This window comes from Haematobia irritans, chromosome 1 (genome assembly GCF_050003625.1).
Source record: "Haematobia irritans isolate KBUSLIRL chromosome 1, ASM5000362v1, whole genome shotgun sequence".
Taxonomy (NCBI): Eukaryota; Metazoa; Arthropoda; class Insecta; order Diptera; family Muscidae; genus Haematobia; species Haematobia irritans.
The window spans coordinates 39102407-39125683 of record NC_134397.1 but is presented as its reverse complement, the minus strand read 5'-3'; the positions used below and the strand labels follow the sequence as shown (position 1 = coordinate 39125683).

The window sequence follows — 23277 nt, the reverse complement described above, 5'->3', positions numbered from 1 at the left end:
AAAATTTTTCAAAAAATTTTCTACAGAAATAAAATTTTTGACAAAATTTTCTATAGAAATAAAATTTTGACAAAAGTTTCTATAGAAATAAAATTTTGTCAACATTTTCTATAGAAATAAAGCTTTGACAAAATTTCCTATGGAAATACAATTTTGAAAAGTTTTCTATAGAAATAAAATTTTGAGAAAATATTCTATAGAAAATAATTTTTGACAAAATTTTGTTTTCAATAGAAATAAAGTTTTGACAAAATTTTCTATAGGAATAATTTTCTGCGAAATAATATTTTTCTATTTGGTAGTTTTTTGGTAAAATTTTCTTAAAATGTTCTAAGACTATATTTGGCTCTAGTGGAAACCGTCGACAGTCCTCTGGGAATGTCGATGATGTGCGTTCTATATGTTTGTCTACCCACGGCTTCAATTCTGTCTGTAAGACATTCTCCCTGAAAATATGCAGCATTTATTTAAAATCACGGGCGGTGAATATGAGCTGGGAGCGATCATCAACCGTTGCGGTTGATGCGGCCCCCAACATTACAATTGCCTAAAGCTAAGCAAAGATTCTAGTTTCGCCAGTCGCCAAGACACTTGAGGCACTACTCCTTCCCAGCCTTGAGAAGAATTTTACAGCTGCCAACCATCAAGATGTATTCCGTAAAGTACAAAGCAAGACGAATGTTTTGCTCAGCATACATTAATAAAGGACTCAAACAGCCCATGCCGTGTCATAGGAAGGTCCTCGTGGTGCCTTAATCTACGATAAACTTTGACAGACTCTTGGAGGACATTAATAACACGTCCCTACCGGCTGGAAGCAAGCGTTGAGTTCTGAATTATCTGTGCGGTCGCCAGTCGTGTGTGTCTACGCTCTCCTGACTCCTTAATCTCTACCATCTCCGGGCGGCGCCGATGCGGACGATTGTATAATCATCGCATCCGGGCCCATTGTTGATGACTTATGCGATCGAATTAACGTCCATCTTGCTGATCTTATCAGTTATTTCACTACAAGAAACTTGAGGATATATCCCACCAAATCCTCAGCCACACTATTCCCTACATGGATGGTGGAAGTACGTAGGCAGTTGAATGTCAGAGTTGATGGCGAATTAATACCGACTATAAATTACTTCAGGATTCTTGGGGTCACATTCGACTGCTTTTTAAGTTATCTGCCCATGCTACTCCAATTTCTGATAAGCTCAGCAGTTCCCAAGTCGCTTGCCGGCAGCACTTGGGGTATGGACAATGAAACTTTGTTGACCACATATAAGGCATTTCGCCGATCAGTGGTAAACTATGCAGCGCCAGTGTGGACACCCCAAACGAGCAAAATGCAGTGAAATAAGATACAAACTTGTCAGAACGCTGGTCCAAGATCATCCCAGGGCGTAGACACAATTACATGTTGTCATAGTAGTACCTCTTTGGTTGCTTTCGTAGCCATCCAAATCACCATCTTGTGAATAGGGAACCACCACAGAGGAATGTAAGAATTGATCTTCACCTTTTAGAACGCGAGATCCAGCGAGAGTCTCTAGATGAGGCAGCATACCAGATACCACCATACCAGGTTTGAACAAGATTCATGAGGATACTGTAGATGAAGCGGTGGAAGCTTCCAGCTTAATCTTGTTCCCAGAGCTTGACCACCACCCATAGCACCGGAGGAGGGAGGCCTCCCTCGGCAGACCAGGGTAGTTTTAGCCGAACTAAGATCAGGCAAGTGCAGTCTCCTCAATTCCTATCTATCAGTGATTGAAAGCAGCGTAGCTGACGTGTGCTCCGCCTAAAACACATGACACTCGCCACCTTTTCGCTTGCTCAGCCAAAACTACCCGACTCACCACCAGATCACTCTGGACATATCCCAACCTTGTCGCAGAGTTCCTTGATCTGGACATGATATGATCACCTCATGAGAAAGTTTTGTGCCACTGCGGAGAAGATATCGATCAAATCTAGCTTTCACTTTTCGGATCGCGATGCAAAGAGGATCGCGATAACGAGCAATGTGAGGAGAAATAAAACCGATAGTTTCTACTAATTTCATACTTACCTCGTGTATAATGTCTCATGAATCAGAATTGTGAGCTCCCCTTTCCCAATATACCATTCATAGCTGTAGTTGCTTTTCGTAACAATAAAAGAAAGTACAAAAATAGTAAGTACCTATGGTCAACATTGCGGTATGGAATGTGTCTAAATATGAAATTGCCATTCTAGACTGCTCAAACTAAACGCTGATGTTTCTCATCGTTAGTAATAAGAATTCTTTCGTTGGTACAACACATTCATTTTTTTATTGCAAAGAAAATGTCATCGATAGTGTTTCGCGGTAATTTTGCTGAACATTTACGTTTTGGCCATGTTTTGGAAATTTGCGGCAAAGCCAAAGAGGAAGCTCAAAGGTATAAACGACAATCGTCAGTGAATTAATGTGAAATTTATATACTGATTGTCTGAAAGACACTTATTAAATAAATTTCATCTTTAATAATAGAAATATATAAGAAAGGTTCTAAAACGAGCCTTGATGTAATTGCTCACCAACTAGATGGAAAAAAAGATAACTTCAATAGATTGTTTTCAACTTTATGACAATTATATTAGGTTAGATTGTAGAGGATGACATCAATTCATTGATAGATTTGATTTCCACTTAAAACACTATAGTTCCATTGCGATTCCTCAGGGTAATTTCCCTAACTTCTTCCTCCTGAAGTGTTCTCCTTCCAAGTCGCTCAAGATCTTCCACCTATCCGTCTTCCCTAAAGACAATTAAAAATTCCCACCAGAGGCCCTGATAAAGATGAATATGCTGAATAAGCTACAATCCCGCAGATCGGTGAGAACCTGCAAGAAAAAGGAGGTTCTTGTTTCTTCTAAAGGATAATGCTGGACACTGACACAGAAAGGCTACAAGTCTTCCGTAACTTCTTGGTCCAGGCATCATCTGAAAATGTCATCATATTTGAGGCCAATTCTTTTCATAAGTATTCCAAGTGTGTTATGTTCGGTTATAATTCTAATTGAAGGTCTCAAATCCTGTCTGTTAATCGTCATCAGAATTTCGCAATTCCTACTGTTCCTCTCGTCCCATATCATCTTGGTTTACTCGCAACTTTCTGAAGAGATCCAACGTTCTCACCATTATGGCTATGCTTACAAGCGATGTGAAATGTTACAAAGTATTGAATGAGTTGAACAATAGCTGTACACTGGCACAGAAAGTGCTACAAGTCTTCCGTAACTTCTGGGTCCAGGCACCATCTGAAAATGTCATCATATTTGAGGGCAATTCTTTCCATAAGTATTCCAAGTGTGCTATGTTCGGTTATAATTCTAATTGAAGGGCTCAAATCCTGTCTGTTCATCGCCATCAGGATTTCGCAATTCCTACTGTTCCTGTCATCCCATATCATCTTGGTTTACTCGCAACTTTCTGAAGAGATCCAACGTTCTCACCATTATGGCGATGCTTACAAGCGACGTGAAATGTTACAAAGTATTGAATGAGTTGAACAATAGCTGCACACTGGCACAGAAAGTGCTACAAGTCTTCCGTAACTTCTGGGTCCAGGCACCATCTGAAAATGTCGTCATATTTGAGGGCAATTCTTTCCATAAGTATTCCAAGTGTGTTATGTTCGGTTATAATTCTAATTGAAGGGCTCAAATCCTGTCTGTTCATCGCCATCAGGATTTCGCAATTCCTACTGTTCCTGTCATCGCCTATCATCTTGGTTTACTCGCAACTTTCTGAAGAGATCCAATGGCGATGCTTACAAGCGATGTGAAACGTTACAAAGTATTGAATGAGTTGAGTAGCTTTTATGGCCAATGGTGGGCGACAAGTTCCTATCTCACATATTTTTCTATTTAGAGAGATACGGCACGGTAAATCTTTTCGCACTATGTTTTGTCCGGAGGCTCTTCTCCTTCGATGGTTACCGTAAAAAATGGTTCGACAAGCTTCGAATTGGTCGAACGGAAGGATTTTCGTAGTGCAGACTGGCGATCCAGGTTTGACAGGTAGCTGAGACAATAACATAGGCGATTAAAAAGATGACGTGGAGTCTATCCTGTAGGAATATACACCTATGAAAATGCTGTCAGCGTTATGGATTCCGCACTTCCTCACTCCACAGAAGCGCAGGTCAAACGATCTCCGAAGATGACCAATACTTTTCCATAGACTGGTGGAGAGGTGATGGGGTTTTTCGTATTTGCAGACCGCTTATTGGTGGTCAATGTGATAGCTGTGAGTCAGAGATTTGAATTTTGTTTTTGGAAGATAAATTGGAGGCTCTTCTCCTTGTGGTGAAACGTTTCTTATTGCAGACCGCCAAAAGACCGCGTGGGTTCTCTTACTAGAAATTTCGCCCATGATAAGACAATCATCGTGACTGACTCCGCCCTTCCTCACCCTGTATAAGAAGCGAGCCAGTGTTCGAAGTTGTTTATTTGTAATCCGAGGGAGATTTTGCATCGTTTCATTACAGACGAACTCCAATATTGCCCCATAGGGAGCTGGAAAGATCATGGGTCCTCTAATTGAAGTTTCGCGATATAGCTGGCCCAATAGACAATACAAAAGTTCCGGAGTGTCTATGGATTATTCTACAAGTGTCAAAGTGGTCTAACGTGGGGGTTTTCGTATTGCAGACCGCCGTTTCAGGGTTGGCGGGTAGCTGAGGCAAAATGGTCGCGTGGGTCATCATGTAAGAAATTTCGCCCATGAGAAAACGGCCAGTGAAATGGGTTCCGTATTTCCTCTCTCAGTACCACCCGAGGACCAGTCGAATTTCTGGAATGCTCGGGCCAAACGAGATTCAAAGATGATCAGTACTGCCTCATGGATCGGTAGGAAGATAAAGGAGTTGCTCGTTTTTGTCAATTGAAGGTTGGTGGGATAGCTAGGACAATAGGCAATACGAAAGATCGGGAGTTTTTGAGGGCTATAGAAAAATGGAAGAGAGCAATATCGCTCAGTGATTTGAATTTTTGTCTTTGGCAGTAAATTGATTAACGAAAGCAAAGAGAGTTTGGATGTTGTGTATGGAGGCTTTTACCGCTAGTGGCTACAGTAAAAAATGGTTTGACGAGTTTCCAAGTTGTCGAACGTGGGGTGTTTCTTATTGCAGACCGGCAACCCTGGATTGGCGGGTAGTTCAGGCAATAAGCGTGGGTTGTATTCTGTAAGAAATTACGCTCAGTCACGGATAAGAGTGCAGCAAATTCGGAAGTTATTTATTTCTGATCCGAGGGAGTTTATGTTTCGTTTCATAACAGTCGGCGAAACATGGATTCACAAACACAACGGAGACCAACCAACAGCTGAATTTCTAGATTGTATGTGCCAAATGAGCTCCGATGGAGATTAATACTGTCCGTAGACCAGAGAACGGCAGCGATCTACCGCAACCGACCAGTGTATGTAGTACACACCAATATTTGCAATCATAAAACAACAATTGGTAAAAAAAATTTCAACCACCAATATCCAATGCAACCGACGACTGGCGGTGTTTTTTAGTATGAGTATTGGTCTCTCGAAAACACCTTAGTAAAGCAATCATACAAATTGGTTACCCATATCTCAGCAGTTTGGTATTCTCTTATTTGGTACTCCCTCAATTCTCTTGAGCTAATGCCAACTGCTGGTAATTGTTGTTGTTGAGTGCAATCACACTTAAGTGCCACACTCGGTTTTTGTTTACCGAGCGTTGTTACGATGTCAATTGGTTTAAGATTGCAAGTCATTGCATACGAACATTGTTATATACTAGTGGCGTTTTTATTCTCGCATTTGTATTAATGTAAAATATCGCATGGTAATTGGTGTCTTACTCACTGCCACCGACATTTTGTGGGTAAGATTGCAATACGAAAAAAAGCCACCGGTTGCAGTTCTCTGCCGTAGACTGATCGAGATGTGGTGGCAAGTGTTTATGGAGATGCGCAATGTGTGATCGTTATTGATCATCTGGGGAAGGACAAAGTTATCACATCAATTCGATTTTGATATGAACAAATTGTGTCCTTTCACGATGATAACGTACCGGCTTACACCTCTCGCCCTGACATGGCGAAATAGAGCAACGAATTGATTTCTCATCTACATCAAAACGCACTCTTCAGAGAGAGAGAGGGAGAGAGAAAGTTTCAACTCCATTAATATATAGGAGAAACTCAATAAAAATAACTTATACCAGACGAGAATCCTCCATCAAGGACAGCAAGAAATTTCACTGAAACGAACCAGAGATCCATGAAGAGTTAAATTTTTGCATTGAACTGACTGCTGTCTCACCAACCAAATTTTCCTAACGTCGAAACGTACTTTTCAGAGAGAGAGAGAGAGAGAGAGGGAGTTTCGCCACCATTCATATAACGGAAAAACTCAACAAGAAGAAGTTATACTAGGCTTCAATCGACCAGCCAGGACAGCATAAAATTGCACTGATATAACAGGTTGGCTGATAAGTCCCCGGCCAGACACATAGATGGCGTTGCTAGTATTAAATTAAATTATTTAAATTAAATTATTTTTATATAGTACCAACCTTCAAATGATTCGTGTCAAAATTTGACGTCTGTAAGTCAATTAGTTTGTGAGAAGCTTTTGTTATTGTGGAAAAAAAGGAATTTCGTGTTTTGATAAAATACTGTTTTCTGAAGGGAAAGAATACATTGGAAGCAAAAACTTGGCTTGATAATGAGTTTCCGGACTCTGCCCCAGGGAAATCAACAATAATTGATTGGTATGCAAAAATTCAAGCGTGGTGAAATGAACACGGAGGACGGTGAACGTAGTGGACGCCCGAAAGAGCTGTTTACCGACGAAAGCATCAAAAAAATCCACAAAATGATTTTGAATGACCGTAAAATGAAGTTGATCGAGATAGCAGAGGTCTTAAAGATATCAAAGGAACGTGTTGGTCATATCATTCATCAATATTTGGATATGCGGAAGCTCTGTGCAAAATGGGTGCCGCGCGAGCTCACATTTGACCAAAAACAACAACGTGTTGATGATTCTGAGCGGTGTTTGCAGCTGTTAACTCGTAATACACCCGAGTTTTTCCGTCGATACGTGACAATGAATGAAACATGGCTCCATCACTACACTCCTGAGTCCAATCGACAGTCGGCTGAGTGGACAGCGACCGGTCAACTGTCTCCGAAGCGTGGAAAGACTCAAAAGTTCGCTGGCAAAGTAATGGCCTCTGTTTTTTGGGATGCGCATGGAATAATTTTTATCGATTATCTTGAGAAGGGAAAAACCATCAACAGTGACTATTATATGGCGTTATTGGAGCGTTTGAAGGTCGAAATCGCGGCAAAACGGCCCCATATGAAGAAGAAAAAAGTGTTGTTCCACCAAGACAACGCACGTGCCACAAGTCATTGAGAACGATGGCAAAAATTCATGAATTGGGCTTCGAATTGCTTCCCCACCCACCGTATTCTCCAGATCTGGCCCCCAGCGACTTTTTCTTGTTCTCAGACCTCAAAAGGATGCTCGCAGGGAAAAAATTTGGCTGCAATGAAGAGGTGATCGCCGAAACTGAGGCCTATTTTGAAGCAAAACCGAGGGAGTACTACCAAAATGGTATCAAAAAATTAGAAGGTCGTTATAATCGTTGTATCGCTCTTGAAGGGAACTAAATATGTTGAATAATAAAAACGAATTTTTACAAAAAAATGTGTTTTTCTTTGTTAGACCGGGGACTTATTAGCCAACCTGTTACATCGGAAACCAATAAACAGTAAAATTTGGATGGCACGGACCAAACGAGCACCGATGAAGACGATAACTATCCAACAGACTGAGTGAAAGGTAATAGCGAGCGTTTATTGAGTTTTAAAATACGCCCTCTCCATTGAAATTCCTCACCATGACGAGATTTGCCTCATCTACCGAATTTTCCTCATTTGGCAACGTCTCATTTCATACACGTAAAACCTTACTTTTCAAAGAGAGAGAGAGAGAGAGATTCACCTGTAGCATCAAAATTCTCTCAATGTCTAAGAGCCTGAGGTAACCCTAACCTAATCTAAGCCTTCCGAATCGCCTTTGTGTTCATAGTATTCTTATATTTCTATGGAATTGAACAGAAATATATTCCTCAAACCATTTTCGGGTATAATTTCGATCCTCACAAAATTTAATTAAAATTTTTCTTTCCAGATTTCATATATCATTAAAAAGCGAATCCGGGGAATCCACAAACATTGGCCTACATATTCTGGTGAATTTTCACAAAGATATGGTCATATTTAAGAGACATTTGAATGGCGAATGGTGTGATGAAGAATCCAAGGCCTATGATACCAAACAGTTTCACAAACAATTTAAAATCTATATAGTCATGGCCGATGAGAAATTCCATATTAGCATCAATAAGATTCTATTGGATTGCTACAAATATCGCATACGCCTATCACTGTTGACTATGTTGGAAATAGATGGTGATTTGGAATACATACGACAAGTGGATCATCGTAAATACTTCCCCTATTCTTGGCCTCCGATACAGGTGGTGGAAGAACGTTTACAATTTAGTGGAGATATACCAATGCCTCTGAGACGTGGTCATGTTATGGCTCTTACCATTCAATTACAGGGTAATGAAAATGGTCGATTTATTTTACAACTCCGAAACATTACCGATATGGAGCGACAGGAGTTTCACATGAGTGTTCGATTTGATAGCAAATGTGTGGTTAGAAACTCGAAGACAATAGCTGATGGTGACCATTATGGGTAAGTTGAAGGAATATATTTCTCTTTTAAAATAGTACTTTACTTTTTCCGATTTTTAGATTTGGTGAAGAGGAAAAATCAGATCTGTTCCCATTTGAGGATTTCTTAACACCCTTCCGCCTGGCTATAGCTTTTATTGGCAATGAATTGAAAGTAGCCAAGAATGGTGAAATACTTTTTGAATTTACTTTACGAACTCCCAATGTCTTACCTTTAATAGGTAGCTTAAAATTATTTGGAATTGATGGTGTAGAATTGTTTGTGAGTCAATTGGATCATATTCACATGGAAGATGATTTATGTACCGGATTTGAGAGTTATTCAAAATTAGAATTATATATTTGATTTGAAAAGATTTTTCAATAAATGTTAGTTTTGTAAGTATTTCTATCTTTGTTTAAGGTAAATCGGGGATTTGAATTAATTACATTGTCAATGCAATATATACCTATTACGATTGCCCTTATAATATGTACCTATTCAGACTTGCACCAACAAGCCAACATGCAAAGCAATTGGATGTCATCCAGGGTCTAGGTTTCTATATCTCATGTCAAATGACATACTACAAATAGGTAGTCGTCTTGTTATGTCCTGTAACTCTACCTCTTTCCGGTCTTCTTTTGACAAAATTTTCTACAGAAATAAAATTTTGTCAACATTTTCTCTGGAAATAAAATTTTGACAAAATTTTCTCTAGAAATAAAATTTTGACAAAATTTTCTATAGACATAAAATTTTGACAAAATTTTCTATTGGAATAAAATTTTGACAAAATTTTCTATAGAAATAAAGTTTTGACATAATTTAGAAAAAGAATTTTGACAAAATTCTTCTATAAAAATAAAATTTTGACAAAATTTTCTATAGAAATAAAATTTTGACATAATTTTCTAAAGAAATAGAATTTTGACAAAATTTTCTATAGAAATAACATTTTGACAAAATTTTCTATAAAAAAAATTTTAACAAAATTTTCTATAGAAAAAACATTTTGGCAAAATTTTCTATAGAAAGTTTTCGATAGAAATTAAATTTTGACAAAATTTTCTATGGAAATAAAATTTTGACAAAGTTTTCTATAGAAATAAAATTTTGACAAAATTTTCTATAGAAATAAAATGCTGACAAAATTTGTTAATAGAAATAACATTTTGATAAAATTTTCTATAAAAATAAAATTTTGACAAAATTTTCTAAAGAAATAAAATGTTGACAAAATATTCTATAGAAATAAAATTTTGATAAAATTTTCTATTAAAATAAATTTTCTTTTAAGATAAAATTTTGACAAAATTTTCTTTTGAAATAAAATTTTGACAAAAATTTCTTTTGAAACTAAATATTAAATACCGCAAGCTAAGCTGGTTAATTGGAAAAAATTCAGTCCTCTCCACAGATAATAAACTCTTAATATATAAAAAAGCATTAAAACCAATATGGATATATGGCATTCAACTATGTGCGGCAAACAGCTCTATCGAACAAATACAAACGTTTCAAAACAAAGTGATAAGAAGTGCAGTAAAAACTTCATGGTATGTCCGAAATAGTGACCTCCACAGAGACTTAAAAATGACTACGATCAAAGAGGAAATCTCTAGAATTGCAGAAAAACATCTTATCCGCCTACAGAACCACACAAATTGCGAAGCCCGTAATTTACTCCAAACTTCCAACCAACCTAGAAGATTGCGCCGCTTTAATATATGAAAACCACAATTCAAAATAAAAATTCGCTTAAATAAATAAAATAAAAAAATCTATAGAAATAAAATTTTGACAACATTTTCTATAAAAATAAAATTTTGACAAAATTTTCTATAGAAATAAAATGTTGACAAATTTTTCTATAGAAATAAATTTTTGACAAAATTTTCTATGGAAATAAAATTTTCTATAAAAATAAAATTTTGACAAAATTTTCTATAGAAATAAAATGTTGACAAATTTTTCTATAGAAATAAATTTTTGACAAAATTTTCTATGGAAATAAAATTTTCTATAAAAATAAAATTTTGACAAAATTTTCTATAAAAATAAAATTTTGACAAAATTTTCTATAGAAATAAAATTTTGACCAAATTTTCGATAGAAATAAAATTTTGACAAAATTTTCTATAAAAATAAAATTTTGACAAAATTTTCTATAGAAATAAAATTTTGACAAAATTTTCGATAGAAATAAAATTTTGACAAAATTTTCTATAAAAAGAAAATTTTGACAAAATTTTCTATAAAAATAAAATTGTGACAAAATTTTCTATAGAAATACAATTTTGTCAAAATTTTCTTAGATATAAAATTTTGGCAAAATTTTCTATCGAAATAAACTTTTGACAAAATTTTCTATAGAAATAAAATTTTGACAAAAGTTTCTATAGAAATAAAATTTTGACAAAATTTTCTATAGAAATAAAATTTTGACAAAATTTTCTATAGAAATAAAATTTTGACAAAATTATCTATAGAAATAAAATTTTAACAAAATTTTCTATAGAAATAGAATTTTGACAAAATTTTCTATAAAAATAAAATCTTAACCAAATTTTTCTATAAATATAAAATTTTGACAAAATTTTCTATAGAAATAAAATTTTGACAAAATTTTCTATAGAAATACAATTTTAACAAAATTGTCAATAGAAATAAAGTTTTGACAAAATTTTCTATAGATATAAAATTTTGACATAATTTAGAAAAAGAATTTTGACAAAATTCTTCTATAAAAATAAAATTATGACAACATTTTCATAGAGATAAAATTTTGACATAATTTTCTAAAGAAATAGAATTTTGACAAAATTTTCTATAGAAAAAAAATTTTGACAAAATTTTCTATAAAAATAAAATTTTAACAAACTTTTTCTATAAATATAAAATTTTGACAAAATTTTCTATAGAAAAAAAAAATTGACAAAATTTTCTATAGAAATAAAATTTTAACAAAATTGTCTATAGAAATAATTTTGACAAAATTTTCTACAGAGACAAAATATTGACAAAAATTTCTATTGAAATAAAATTTCGACAAAATTTTCTATAGAAATAAAATTTGGACATAATTTAGAAAAGAATTTTACAAAATTCTTCTATAAAAATTATATTTTGACAAAGTGTTCATAGAGATAGAATTGTGACAAAATTTTCTATAGAAATAAAATTTTTACAAAATTTTCTATAGAAATAAAATTTTGACAAAATTTTCTATAGAAATAAAATTTTGACAAAATTTTCTATAGAAATAGAATTTTGACAAAATTTTCTATAAAAATAAAATTTTAACAAAATTTTTCTATAAATATAAAATTTTGACAAAATTTTCTATAGAAATAAAATTTTGACAAAATTTTCTACAGAAATACAATTTTAACAAAATTTTCAATAGAAATAAAGTTTTGACAAAATTTTCTATAGAAATAAAATTTTGACATAATTTAGAAAAAGAATTTTGACAAAATTCTTCTATAAAAATAAAATTATGACAACATTTTCATAGAGATAAAATTTTGACATAATTTTCTAAAGAAATAGAATTTTGACAAAATTTTCTATAGAAATAAAATTTTGACAAAATTTTCTATAAAAATAAAATTTTAACAAACTTTTTCTATAAATATAAAATTTTGACAAAATTTTCTATAGAAAAAAAAATTTGACAAAATTTTCTATAGAAATAAAATTTTAACAAAATTGTCTATAGAAATAATTTTGACAAAATTTTCTATAGAGACAAAATATTGACAAAAATTTCTATTGAAATAAAATTTCGACAAAATTTTCTATAGAAATAAAATTTGGACATAATTTAGAAAAGAATTTTACAAAATTCTTCTATAAAAATTATATTTTGACAAAGTGTTCATAGAGATAGAATTTTGACAAAATTTTCTATAGAAATAAAATTTTGACAAAATTTTCGATAGAAATAAAATTTTGACAAAATTTTCTATAGAAATAAAATTTTGACAAAAATTTTCTATAGAAATAAAATTTTTACAAAATTTTCTATAGAAATAAAATTTTGACAAAATTTTCTATCGAAATAAACTTTTGACAAAATTTTCTATAGAAATAACATTTTGACAAAATTTTCTATAGAAATAAAATTTTGACAAAATTTTTGATAGAAATAAAATTTTGACAACATTTTCTATAGAAATAAAATTTTGATAAAAATTCATTTGAAATAAAATTTTGACAAAATTTTCTATAGAATTAAAATTTTGGCAAAATTTTCTATAGAAATAAAATTTTGACAAAATTTTCTAAAGAAATAGAATTTTGATCAAATTTTTTTATAGGAGTACACTTTTAACAAAACTTCTTAAAATGTCGATAAACTTTTCTATAGAAATAAAATTTTGACAAAATTTTCTAAAGAAATAACATTTGCAAAATAAGATTTTGTTTATTTGGTAGCTTTTTGGTAAAATTTTCTCCAAATTGTGGTAGATTATATTAGGCTCGAGTAGCAACCGTGGCTGTAAATTTTGCCCTTTGCGTTTGATCATGGAGTACTTGCTGATACTGGCGAGATAAAGTAAATCGACTTGAACGATTTTTTGGAATCATTGACCGGCGTCCGTAACAGAATCGCTCTAATCAGTTTCCGAGGACAGATACTCAACATGAAAAATGAAAAGGACATAAGGGTCGTTATTTTATTAAAGGACTCCTCGGGGAGGGTATAAGCAAATTAAGGTGAACCAATTGAATCATTGTTACTTCCTTATGGAGCCGTCAATGCACCTTTTGATTGGGACAATGATTTATATTTATTTAAAATTTGATTTGTCTACTTTCAGGCGCAAATAATATTCTATGCAATTTCAGTTATTTTGAAATAAATTCTTTCATCTTGATTGCCTCAAAATATTCTGCTCAAGAGTACCTGCAGTTTGAGTTTTATTTTATTTTACTCTGAGCAGTGCTCTTACAAGTAAATAACAAGCCTTTCTCCGTCTGAAAATCTATCTGAATAATAATTCTGTTTATTGTTTATAACATTTTGCTATAGTATAATTAAATTTTACGTCGATATGAATAGTATTTCTCGAACTTGCGGGTTAGTTTTATCAGTAAACCCAGAATAAACAAACCGTTCGGCATTCCATGCATGTGACGTATTATGTGTGAATATTTTTTTTCAAAATTTATTCGGTTATGTTTTCGAAATTGGTAAAAAATAATAAGAAACAATCAAACAACTTTACCCGCCGTTAGTGTATTAGTGTGTGATTTGAAAAAAAAAAATTATGATTATTAAACTCCAAATTTGTGCAGCTTAACAAAAATTGAATTTGTGGTAATAGATGCTATCAGAAATATTGAACTTTTTTCATTTTTTTATAAATAAAATTTTTTCACATTCGATGACTCGCATTTTAAAAATAGAATTCTGTGGTCCCACAAGATTAAATTAACAACTCGGACGATCTCATATAACTATACGATCGAACAATTGCATATTATAATAATAATATAGAACTAAATTTTTTTTCACATTTATGTAATTAAATTTCGCATCGTTAGGTCGCAATCCTTCTTGAATACCATAATTTATTATACTTTTACATTTTTAAATGAAAAACAAAAAACAAATTAAAATAAAAATAAAAATTTTGCATCGTTTACAAAAATACCATTTGAGATTTTGTGATTTTTGTCCGTCTATTAAAATCATATTTGCTTCCTAACAAAACAAGATCTTGACAATAGCCCCTACTTTATACGAACACTGGCAGTCGATTTTACTTTCTAAGTAGCCTATAGGGCTACTCATCTAATTATGGGCTGTGTTCGTCCATATCGGTTGTTTGGCTCCTGAGGTATCTTCTAACAGAGGCAAAAAATTAGTCCCTATTTAGATAACCTGCAAAATTATCAACTAGAGCGTATGGAGATTCGGTTAGTGATAACAGTTGCCACTCGAGCCAAAAATAATCTAGCAAATTTTTAAGTAAATTTTACCAAAAAAGCTACTAAAAAACAAATCTTGTTTTACAGAATTTTATTTCATTAGAAAATTTAGTCATAATTTTATTTCTATGGAAAATTTTGTCTAAATTTTATTTCTACAGAAATTTTGTCAAAATTTTGTCAAAATTTTATTTCTACAGAAAATTTTGTCAAAATTTTATTTATACAGAAAATTTTGTCAAAACTTTTTTCTATAGAAGATTTTGACAAAATTTTATTTCTATAGAAAATTTTGTCAAATCTTGTTTTCTATAGGAAAATTTGTCAAAATTTTATTTTTATAGAAAATTTTGTTAAGATTTTATTTCTACAGAAAATTTTGACAAAATTTCATTTTTATAGAAAATTTTATCAAAATTTCATTTTTATAGAAAATTTTGTCAAAATATTATTTTTATTGAAAATTTTGTCAAAATTTTATTTCTATAGAAAATTTTGTCAAAATTTTATTTCTATAGAAAATTTTGTTAAAATTTTATTTCTACAAAAAATTTTGTCAAAATTTTATTTATACAGAAAGTTTTGTCAAAACTTTTTCCTATAGAAAATTTTGACAAAATTTTATTTCTATAAAAAATTTTGTCAAATCTTTTTTTCTATATGAAATTTTGTCAAAATTTTATTTTTATAGGAAATTTTGTCAAAATTTTATTTTTATAGAAAATTTTGTCAATATTTTATTTTTATAGAAAATTTTGTCAACATTTTATTCCTATAGAAAATTTAGTCAATTTTTTTTGTCTATAGAAAATTTTGTCAAATCTTTTTTTCTATATGAAATTTTTGTCAATATTTTATTTTTATAGAAAATTTTGTCTGAATTTTTTTGTCTATAGAAAATTTTGTCAAATCTTTTTTTCTATATGAAATTTTTGTCAATATTTTATTTTTATAGAAAATTTTGTCAACATTTTATTCCTATAGAAAATTTTGTCAATTTTTTTTGTCTATAGAAAATTTTGTCAAATCTTTTTTTCTATTGGAAATTTTGTCAAAATTTTATTTTTATAGAAAATTTTGTCAAAATTTTATTTTTCTAGAAAATTTTGTCTGAATTTTATTTCTATAGAAAATTTTGTCAAAATTTTATTTCTACAAAAAATTTTGTCAAAAGTTTATTTACACAGAAAATTTTGTCAAAACTTTTTTCTATAGAAAATTTTGACAAAATTTTATTTCTATAGAAAATTTGGTCAAATCTTTTTTTCTATAGGAAATTTTGTCAAAATTTTATTTTTATAGGAAATTTTGTCAAAATTTTATTTCCGTAGAAAATTTTGTCAAAATTTTATTGCTATAGAAAATTTTGTCAAAATTTTATTTTTATAGAAAATTTTATCAAAATTTTATTTTTATAGAAAATTTTTTCAATATTTTATTTTAGTAGAAAATTTTGTCAACATTTTATTCCTATAGAAAATTTAGTCAATTTTTTTTGTCTATAGAAAATTTTGTCAAATCTTTTTTCTAAAGAAAATTTTGTCAAAATTTTATTTTTATAGAAAATTTTGTCTAAATTTTATTTCTGTAGAAAATTTTGTCAAAATTTTAGTTTTATAGAAAATTTTGTTAAAATTGTATTTCTATAGAAAATTTTATCAAAATTTTGTTTCTATAGAAAATTTTGTCAAAATTTTATATATATAGAAAAATTTTGTAAAAATTTTATTTTTATAGAAAATTTTGTAAAAATTTTATTTCTACAGAAAGTTTTGTCAAAATTTTATTTCTACAGAAAATTTTGTCAAAATTTTATTTCTATAGAAAATTTTGTCAAAATTTTTTTTCTATAGTAAAATTTTTTAAAATTATATTTCTACTGAAAATTTTGTCAAGATTTTATTTCTACAGAAAATTTTGTTAAAATTTTACTTCTACAGAAAATTTTGTCAAAATATTACTTCTACAGAAAAATTTGTCAACATTTTATTTATACAGAAAAATTTGTCAAAACTTTTTTCTATAGAAAATTTTGACAACATTTTATTTCTATAGAAAATTTTGTCAAATCTTTTTTTCTATAGAAAATTTTGTCAAAATTTTATTTTTATAGAAAATTTTGTCAAAATTTTATTTTTATAGAAAATTTTGTCAAAATTTTATTTCTATAAAAAATTTTGTCAAAATTTTATTTTTATAGAAAATTTTTTCAAAATTTTATTTCTATAGAAAATGTTGACAAAATTTCATTTCTATAGAAAATTTTGACAAAATTATATTTCTATAGAAAATTTTGTCAAATCTTTTTTTCTATAAGAAATTTTGTCAAACTTTTATTGTTATCGAAAATTGTGTCATAATTTTATTTCTACAGAAAATTTTGTCAACATTTTATTTCTACAGAAAATTTTGTCAAAATTGTATTTCTACAGAAAATTTTGTTACAATTTTATTTCTATAGAAAATTTTGTTAAAATTATATTTCTATAGACAATTTTGTTAAAACTATATTTCTATAGAAAATTTTGTTAAAACTATATTTCTATAGAAAATTTTGTCAAAAATTAATTCTATAGAAAATTTTTGTTAAAATTTTATTTTTGTAGAAAATTTTGTCAAAATTTTATTTTTCTACAGAAAATTTTGTCAAAATTTTATTTCTATATAGTTATAAAAAATTGAATGAAAAGAACTTTGTGTGTACTTCTAGATTTCCAAGTTCTGCAGAATCGTATACTAATTGCGGTGGCTGGAAGTCATTGCTTCGATATGAGCATCACCAGCTGAATCGGTCTAGACTTGAATGTCCATATTTCTATTTAATTTTCGTCTTCAAGATATCGATAAGACTTAGGACACACAAACATTAATTCGTTCCCATTTTCGGTCTTTCTATACACGAGAGACATGTTGGTCCACTTCAGCATTTTACGATTTACACCATGCTAATCTCTTTATCATGGCGCATTTCTCTCATAAGCAAAAAATGAAAACATCTTAAACATCAATGACAATGATTTATTATAACACCCATCATCATATGGTTGGGGGATATTTTAAATTGACCACCATTGTTTGTATGGTTAGACGGGTGTTCCCCGTTGAAAACCGGCATGATCCAAAACGAAAATATGTAAGAATGGTAAATATTGGCTATAAGTACACAAAAGGGGATTTTTTCAACACAAAACAAAGTCCAAAACAAACTCAGAAGGAAATGAGTAAAGTATAAATATGCTCTCTCTCTCTCTGCAGATTTACACTGCTTCGTTCATCTTGATTTAGATATCTCACTCAAGAGATTGGAGTTTAAGGCTATTGTATTAACCAAGACAACAGAGATCAGTTGATCAACATTTCAAATAAATATCGGACACGTTTCAATTATGTCTGCATCATTTCAAGGAAAATTAGTAGAGAATTTAGATTTTGGTCATATTCTAGAAATAGGAGCTCAGGCAGAAGTCGATGGTTCATGGTAAGTTTCCTATAGAAATTCAATAGCAAATTTTATTAAAAAAATAAAAAAAATCTTTTTTTTTAACTTCCAGGTTTAGTATTTCCCTGGCCACGGGCCGTTACAACGAAAGTGATGGTATAGATGTTGCTCTCCACATTTTAGTTAATCCCCATCATGATTCCATTGTGATTAAACAACAAATTCAAGATGAATGGTCTGAGGTGGCCAGGGATGATGATTATGAGGGTGAGATATTTCTTAAACCCTTCAAAGTAAATCTAATTATGGATGAAAGTAAATTCCATATAAGTATAAATGGCAAACCTCTGATGTTTGTACCTTATGGCATACCCATCAAGAATGTGAATACTTTGAAAATCACTGGTAATTTGGTTTCTATTACACAAGTTGATCATCGCAAATATTTTCCTTCACCCTGGCCTCCAATACAATTATCCGAGGATCGAGTACATTTTAGCCATGACATTCCCGTATCGTTTCAACCTGGTCATGTTATGGTGATTATGGCTAAACTACATGGTGATACCAAAGGACGTTTTATAATGCATTTTCGTAATGCTTGGAATTCCAAGAGGCAAGAGGTTCATGTGAGCATGCGTTTTGATAAGAAGAAAGTCATAAGAAATTCAAAATTGCCGACGCAGAATAAAAAGGATAAGCCGGAGAAGATGGTGTGAGTATAATGAGAAAATAAAAATAAGGATTAATTTATACACTGAAATAAACAAAAAAAAAACTTATCGATTTTAAGAAAACAGTAGGGAAGTAAGGTCAGATATTAGGGCTATCGCGATAAAATGATCCGCCGATTTTAGGTCATACTTCATCCGGAAGAGCTTGCATCCTTATCGTGGCCTATCTCATTCTGAAGGGGCCAGTCTTCCAGTTGAAATATGACCCAAACGTGGTGATCGTTATATAAATTAAATGGCGCCCAACTTGGGGCTCGAAATCATGACCCTGGCTTAAGGGTTTCATGCTCTACCGACTGAGCTGGCTTGGCGAAGAGGTAGCCTCTTTCTGATGAACTATGACCAAGTTATTTGACGACCCTGGGATTTAAATTAAATGACGTCCAAAGTGGGGCTATGATATTAAGAATTTAATGCTCTACCGACGGAGAAAGGACATAACCACTCCGGATCAAGTATGACCTAAACGTGGTATTCTCTTTCGGATGAACTATGACCAAGTTATACGATGACCCTTAAAGAGAGATTTAAATTAACTGGCGTCCAAAGTGGGGCTGTGATATTAAGAATTTCATGCTCTACCGACGGAGCACGGCCGGAGAAAGGACATAACCACTCCGGGTGAAGTATGACATAAACGTGGTAAACGACGAGCCTGAGATTAGGAGTACTTATACTCTACCGACTGAGTTAGCCGGGCAAGGAGGTAGTCACTTCTGGATGAAATATGACCCAAACGTGGTTGATCGGTACATACCAGAAAATGAAGCCGCCGAGTCGCGCAGTTGATTTCAGTCGCCGGCGAACAATTTTTTGCCAGTCGACGCCGCCAGCGAGTATGTCGACTCATCTCGACTCAAATTTAGCCGCCAATTAATCAAAAAAATCAATCTAAATAAGAAAAAATTTTTGCCAACATTTTGAACCTTCCACCCACAATTAATCAATTTCAAACTGCTATAACAGTTTGTCTAAAATTTAGCGCAGAAAATTTTAACAAAATGTAACTGTGATGGTAAGACTGATTGTACAACTAACCTCATCACCATTCGAATAACTTCAAACTGATTTTATAATGGATAATTGTCCGCCGCCGATTGGACAAATTTATATCGGCTTAGCCGTCAAGTCGCCGCCGCCGGAGGAAAAATTTAGTATCAGCCGCCGAGAAAAATGGGTCGGCTTCATTCTCATACACTAAAAGGCACCCAACGTGAGGTTTGAAACCACTACGCCGAGATTAAAGGACTCTACCACTTTGTGATGACGTATGTTCCAAACGTAGTATATGTCACATATATCATATGGCGCCCAACGTGGCGCTCGAAACTACGTTATTTTTACCCACTGAAAATATTTGTGAAACGAAGATAGTTTTTCGTAATTTTAATGAAGAGTTTCGATCAAATACCAAAAACAGTTTTGGCTGTGGTATATACCTTCTTAGCAGTGAAATGGATCGTCTTCGATAAATAATTGATTGATTTAAATGTTTACATGAACACATTCCTCTTTCTTTAATTTATAAAAATTGACTTTCTTCAACTCTTCCTTTTTTTATTACAGATTTGGTTCTGAGGAGAAAAAGGGTCATTTTCCTTTTGAGAATTTTTCAATGCCATTTAAAGTGGCCGTTGCATTTACTGCGACTCATTTCCGAATGGCCAAAGATGGTGTATTTCTCTTTGATTATGCTTTACGGACACCAAATGTATTACCTGATATTGTTGGTGTGAAAATTTTCGGCATCGATGGCGTTACATTACGGGTCACTTCAATTGATCATTTTCGTTTGGACGATCCACAGTGTGAAGGGTTTGAAAATTATTCTAAAAAGAAATTTTAAGCAATTAAAAATTTTAAATCAAACAAAAATAGTATTTAAATAAAGGAGAAATTATTGAAATATAAGTGAACAATACTAGGCTAAGTTTATAATAAAGATACATGTACACGAAAATATTTAAATGTCAATGAGAAAATGTCAAAAATTTGGAAAATATAAAAATGAGGGATGTTACTACATTTTTGTAGAAGGAAAAATTTAAGAAATCAAATAGTTGAATGAGTTCATTGCTTTCAAAAAGTTTACAAAGTACCTTTTGACTTGAAAAAGTACTTTTCCTAAGCAGTTGTAGTACAGTTTTAACTATGGGATTTATCATACCTGACATAAGCAAAGGTTCACCTATAAAGAGCAGCAATGGTTGAGTTTATACACCAAAAACCGCTATTTTGACTCATCGATGATAAATAATGTTGACGAAAAAGTACTAAAATTGTATTAAAAATTTACTTTTCGAAGCCAAAAAGTGCTAAAATTACATAACTTAGATTTAAGAAAATCTTATTTTGCAAAATTTTATTTCAATAGAAATTTTTTTTCAAAACTTTATTTCTGCGAAAATTTTATAAAAAATTTATTTCTATAGAAAATTTTGTCAACATTTTATTTCTATCGGACATTTTGTCAAAATTTTATTTCCATAAAAAATTTTTTAAAATTTTATTTCTGTAGAAAATTTTGTCACAATTTTATTTCCATAGAACATTTTGTCCAATTTTTATTCTATAGGAAATTTTGTCAAAATTTTTTTTCCATAGAAAATTTTGTCCAATTTTTATTTTATAGGAAATTTTTTCAAAATTTTATTTCTATAGGAAAAATTTTATTCTTATAGAAAATTTTGTCCAACTTTTATTCCATAGAAGATTTTGTCAAAATTTTATTTCCATAGAAAATTTTGTCCAACTTTTATTCCATAGCAAATTTTATCCATTTTTTATTCTATAGGAAATTTTGTGAAAGTTTTATTTCCATAGAAAAGTTTGTCCAATTTTTATTCAATATGAAATTTTTTAAAAATTTTATTTCTATAGGAAAAATTTTATTCTTATCGAAAATTTTGTCAAAAAATTATTTCAATACAAGCTTTTGTCAATATTTTATTTCAAATAAAAATTTTGACAAAATGTTTTTTCTATTGAAAATTTTGTAAAATTTTTATTTCTATTGAAAATTTTGTCAACATTTTATTCCATAGAAGATTTTGTCAAAATTATTATTTCCATAGAAAATTTTGTCCAACTTTTATACCATAGAAAATTTTATCCATTTTTTATTCGATATGAAATTTTGTCAAAATTTTATTTCTATAGGAAAAATTTTATTCTTATCGAAAATTTTGTCAAAAAATTATTTCAATACAAGCTTTTGTAAATATTTTATTTCAAATAAAAATTTTGACAAAATGTTTTTTCTATTGAAAATTTTGTAAAATTTTTATTTCTATTGAAAATTTTGTCAACAATTTATTTCTATAGGACATTTGTCAAAATTTTATTTCCATAAAAAATTTTGTCAAAACTTTATTTGTATAAAAAATTTTGTCAAAATTTTATTTCCATAGAAAATTTTGTCAAAATTTTATTCGATATGAAATTTTGTCAACATTTTATTTCTATAGGAAAAATTTTATTCTTATCGAAAATTTTGTCAACAAATTATTTCAATACAAGCTTTTGTCAATATTTTATTTCAAATAAAAATTTTGTCAAAATATCTTTTCTATTGAAAATTTTGTAAAAATTTTGTAAAAATGTTATTTCTGCGAAAATTTTGTACAAAATTAATTTCTATAGAAAATGCAGTTAAAATTTTATTTCTATAGAACATTTTGTCACAATTTTAATTCTATAGAAATTTTTGTCACAGTATTATTTCTATAGAAAATTGTGTCACAATTTTATTACTATAGTAAATTTTGTCAACAATTTATTTCTGTAGAAAATTTTGTCACAATTTTATTTCTATAGAAAATTTTGTCAACAATTTATTTCTATAGGATATTTTGTCAAAATTTTATTTCCATAAAAAATTTTTTCAAAATTTTATTTCTATAAAAAATTTTGTCAAAATTGTATTTCCATAGAAAATTTTGTCCAATTTTTATTCGATATGAAATTTTGTCAAAATTTTATTTCTATAGAAAAAATTTTAATCTTATCGAAAATTTTGTCAACAAATTATTCCTATACAAGATTTTGTCAATATTTTATTTCAAATAAAAATTTTTTCAAAATATTATTTCTATTGAAAATTTTGTAAAAATTTTAGTTCTATTGAAAATTTTGTCAAAATTTTATTCCATAGATGATTTTGTCAAAATTTTATTTCCATAGAAAATTTTGTCAAAATTTTATTCCCATAGAAAATTTTGTCAAAATTTTATTTGCATAGAAAATTGTGTAACAATTTTATTTCTATAGTAAATTTTGTCAACAATTTATTTCTGTAGAAAATTTTGTCACAATTTTATTTCTATAAAAAATTTTGTCAACAATTTATTTCTATAGGATATTTTGTCAAAATGTTATTTCCATAAAAAAATTTTTCAAAATTTTAT

General features: G+C 30.3%; 2 protein-coding genes across 3 annotated transcripts; both read left to right on the top strand.

Annotated features, from left to right (window-relative positions):
- Positions 1–2283: 2283 nt before the first annotated feature.
- Positions 2284–9160, top strand: LOC142238219 (32 kDa beta-galactoside-binding lectin-like). The gene is made up of 3 exons (XM_075309809.1): positions 2284–2414; positions 8201–8776; positions 8836–9160. The coding sequence occupies exons 1-3, from the start codon at positions 2320–2322 to the stop codon at positions 9119–9121; spliced, it is 957 nt and encodes a 318-aa protein (XP_075165924.1). The 5' UTR covers positions 2284–2319; the 3' UTR covers positions 9122–9160.
- Positions 9161–13775: 4615 nt separating this feature from the next.
- Positions 13776–20831, top strand: LOC142220636 (32 kDa beta-galactoside-binding lectin lec-3-like). Of its 2 annotated transcripts, none has more exons than XM_075289874.1 (4): positions 13776–13844; positions 17954–18176; positions 18250–18852; positions 20438–20831. In XM_075289874.1, the coding sequence occupies exons 2-4, from the start codon at positions 18085–18087 to the stop codon at positions 20715–20717; spliced, it is 975 nt and encodes a 324-aa protein (XP_075145989.1). In that variant the 5' UTR covers positions 13776–13844; positions 17954–18084; the 3' UTR covers positions 20718–20831. The 2 variants fall into 2 exon arrangements, with proteins under 2 accessions (XP_075145989.1, XP_075145988.1); XM_075289873.1 differs by lacking the exon at positions 13776–13844 and adding an exon at positions 13851–14084.
- Positions 20832–23277: the final 2446 nt, after the last annotated feature.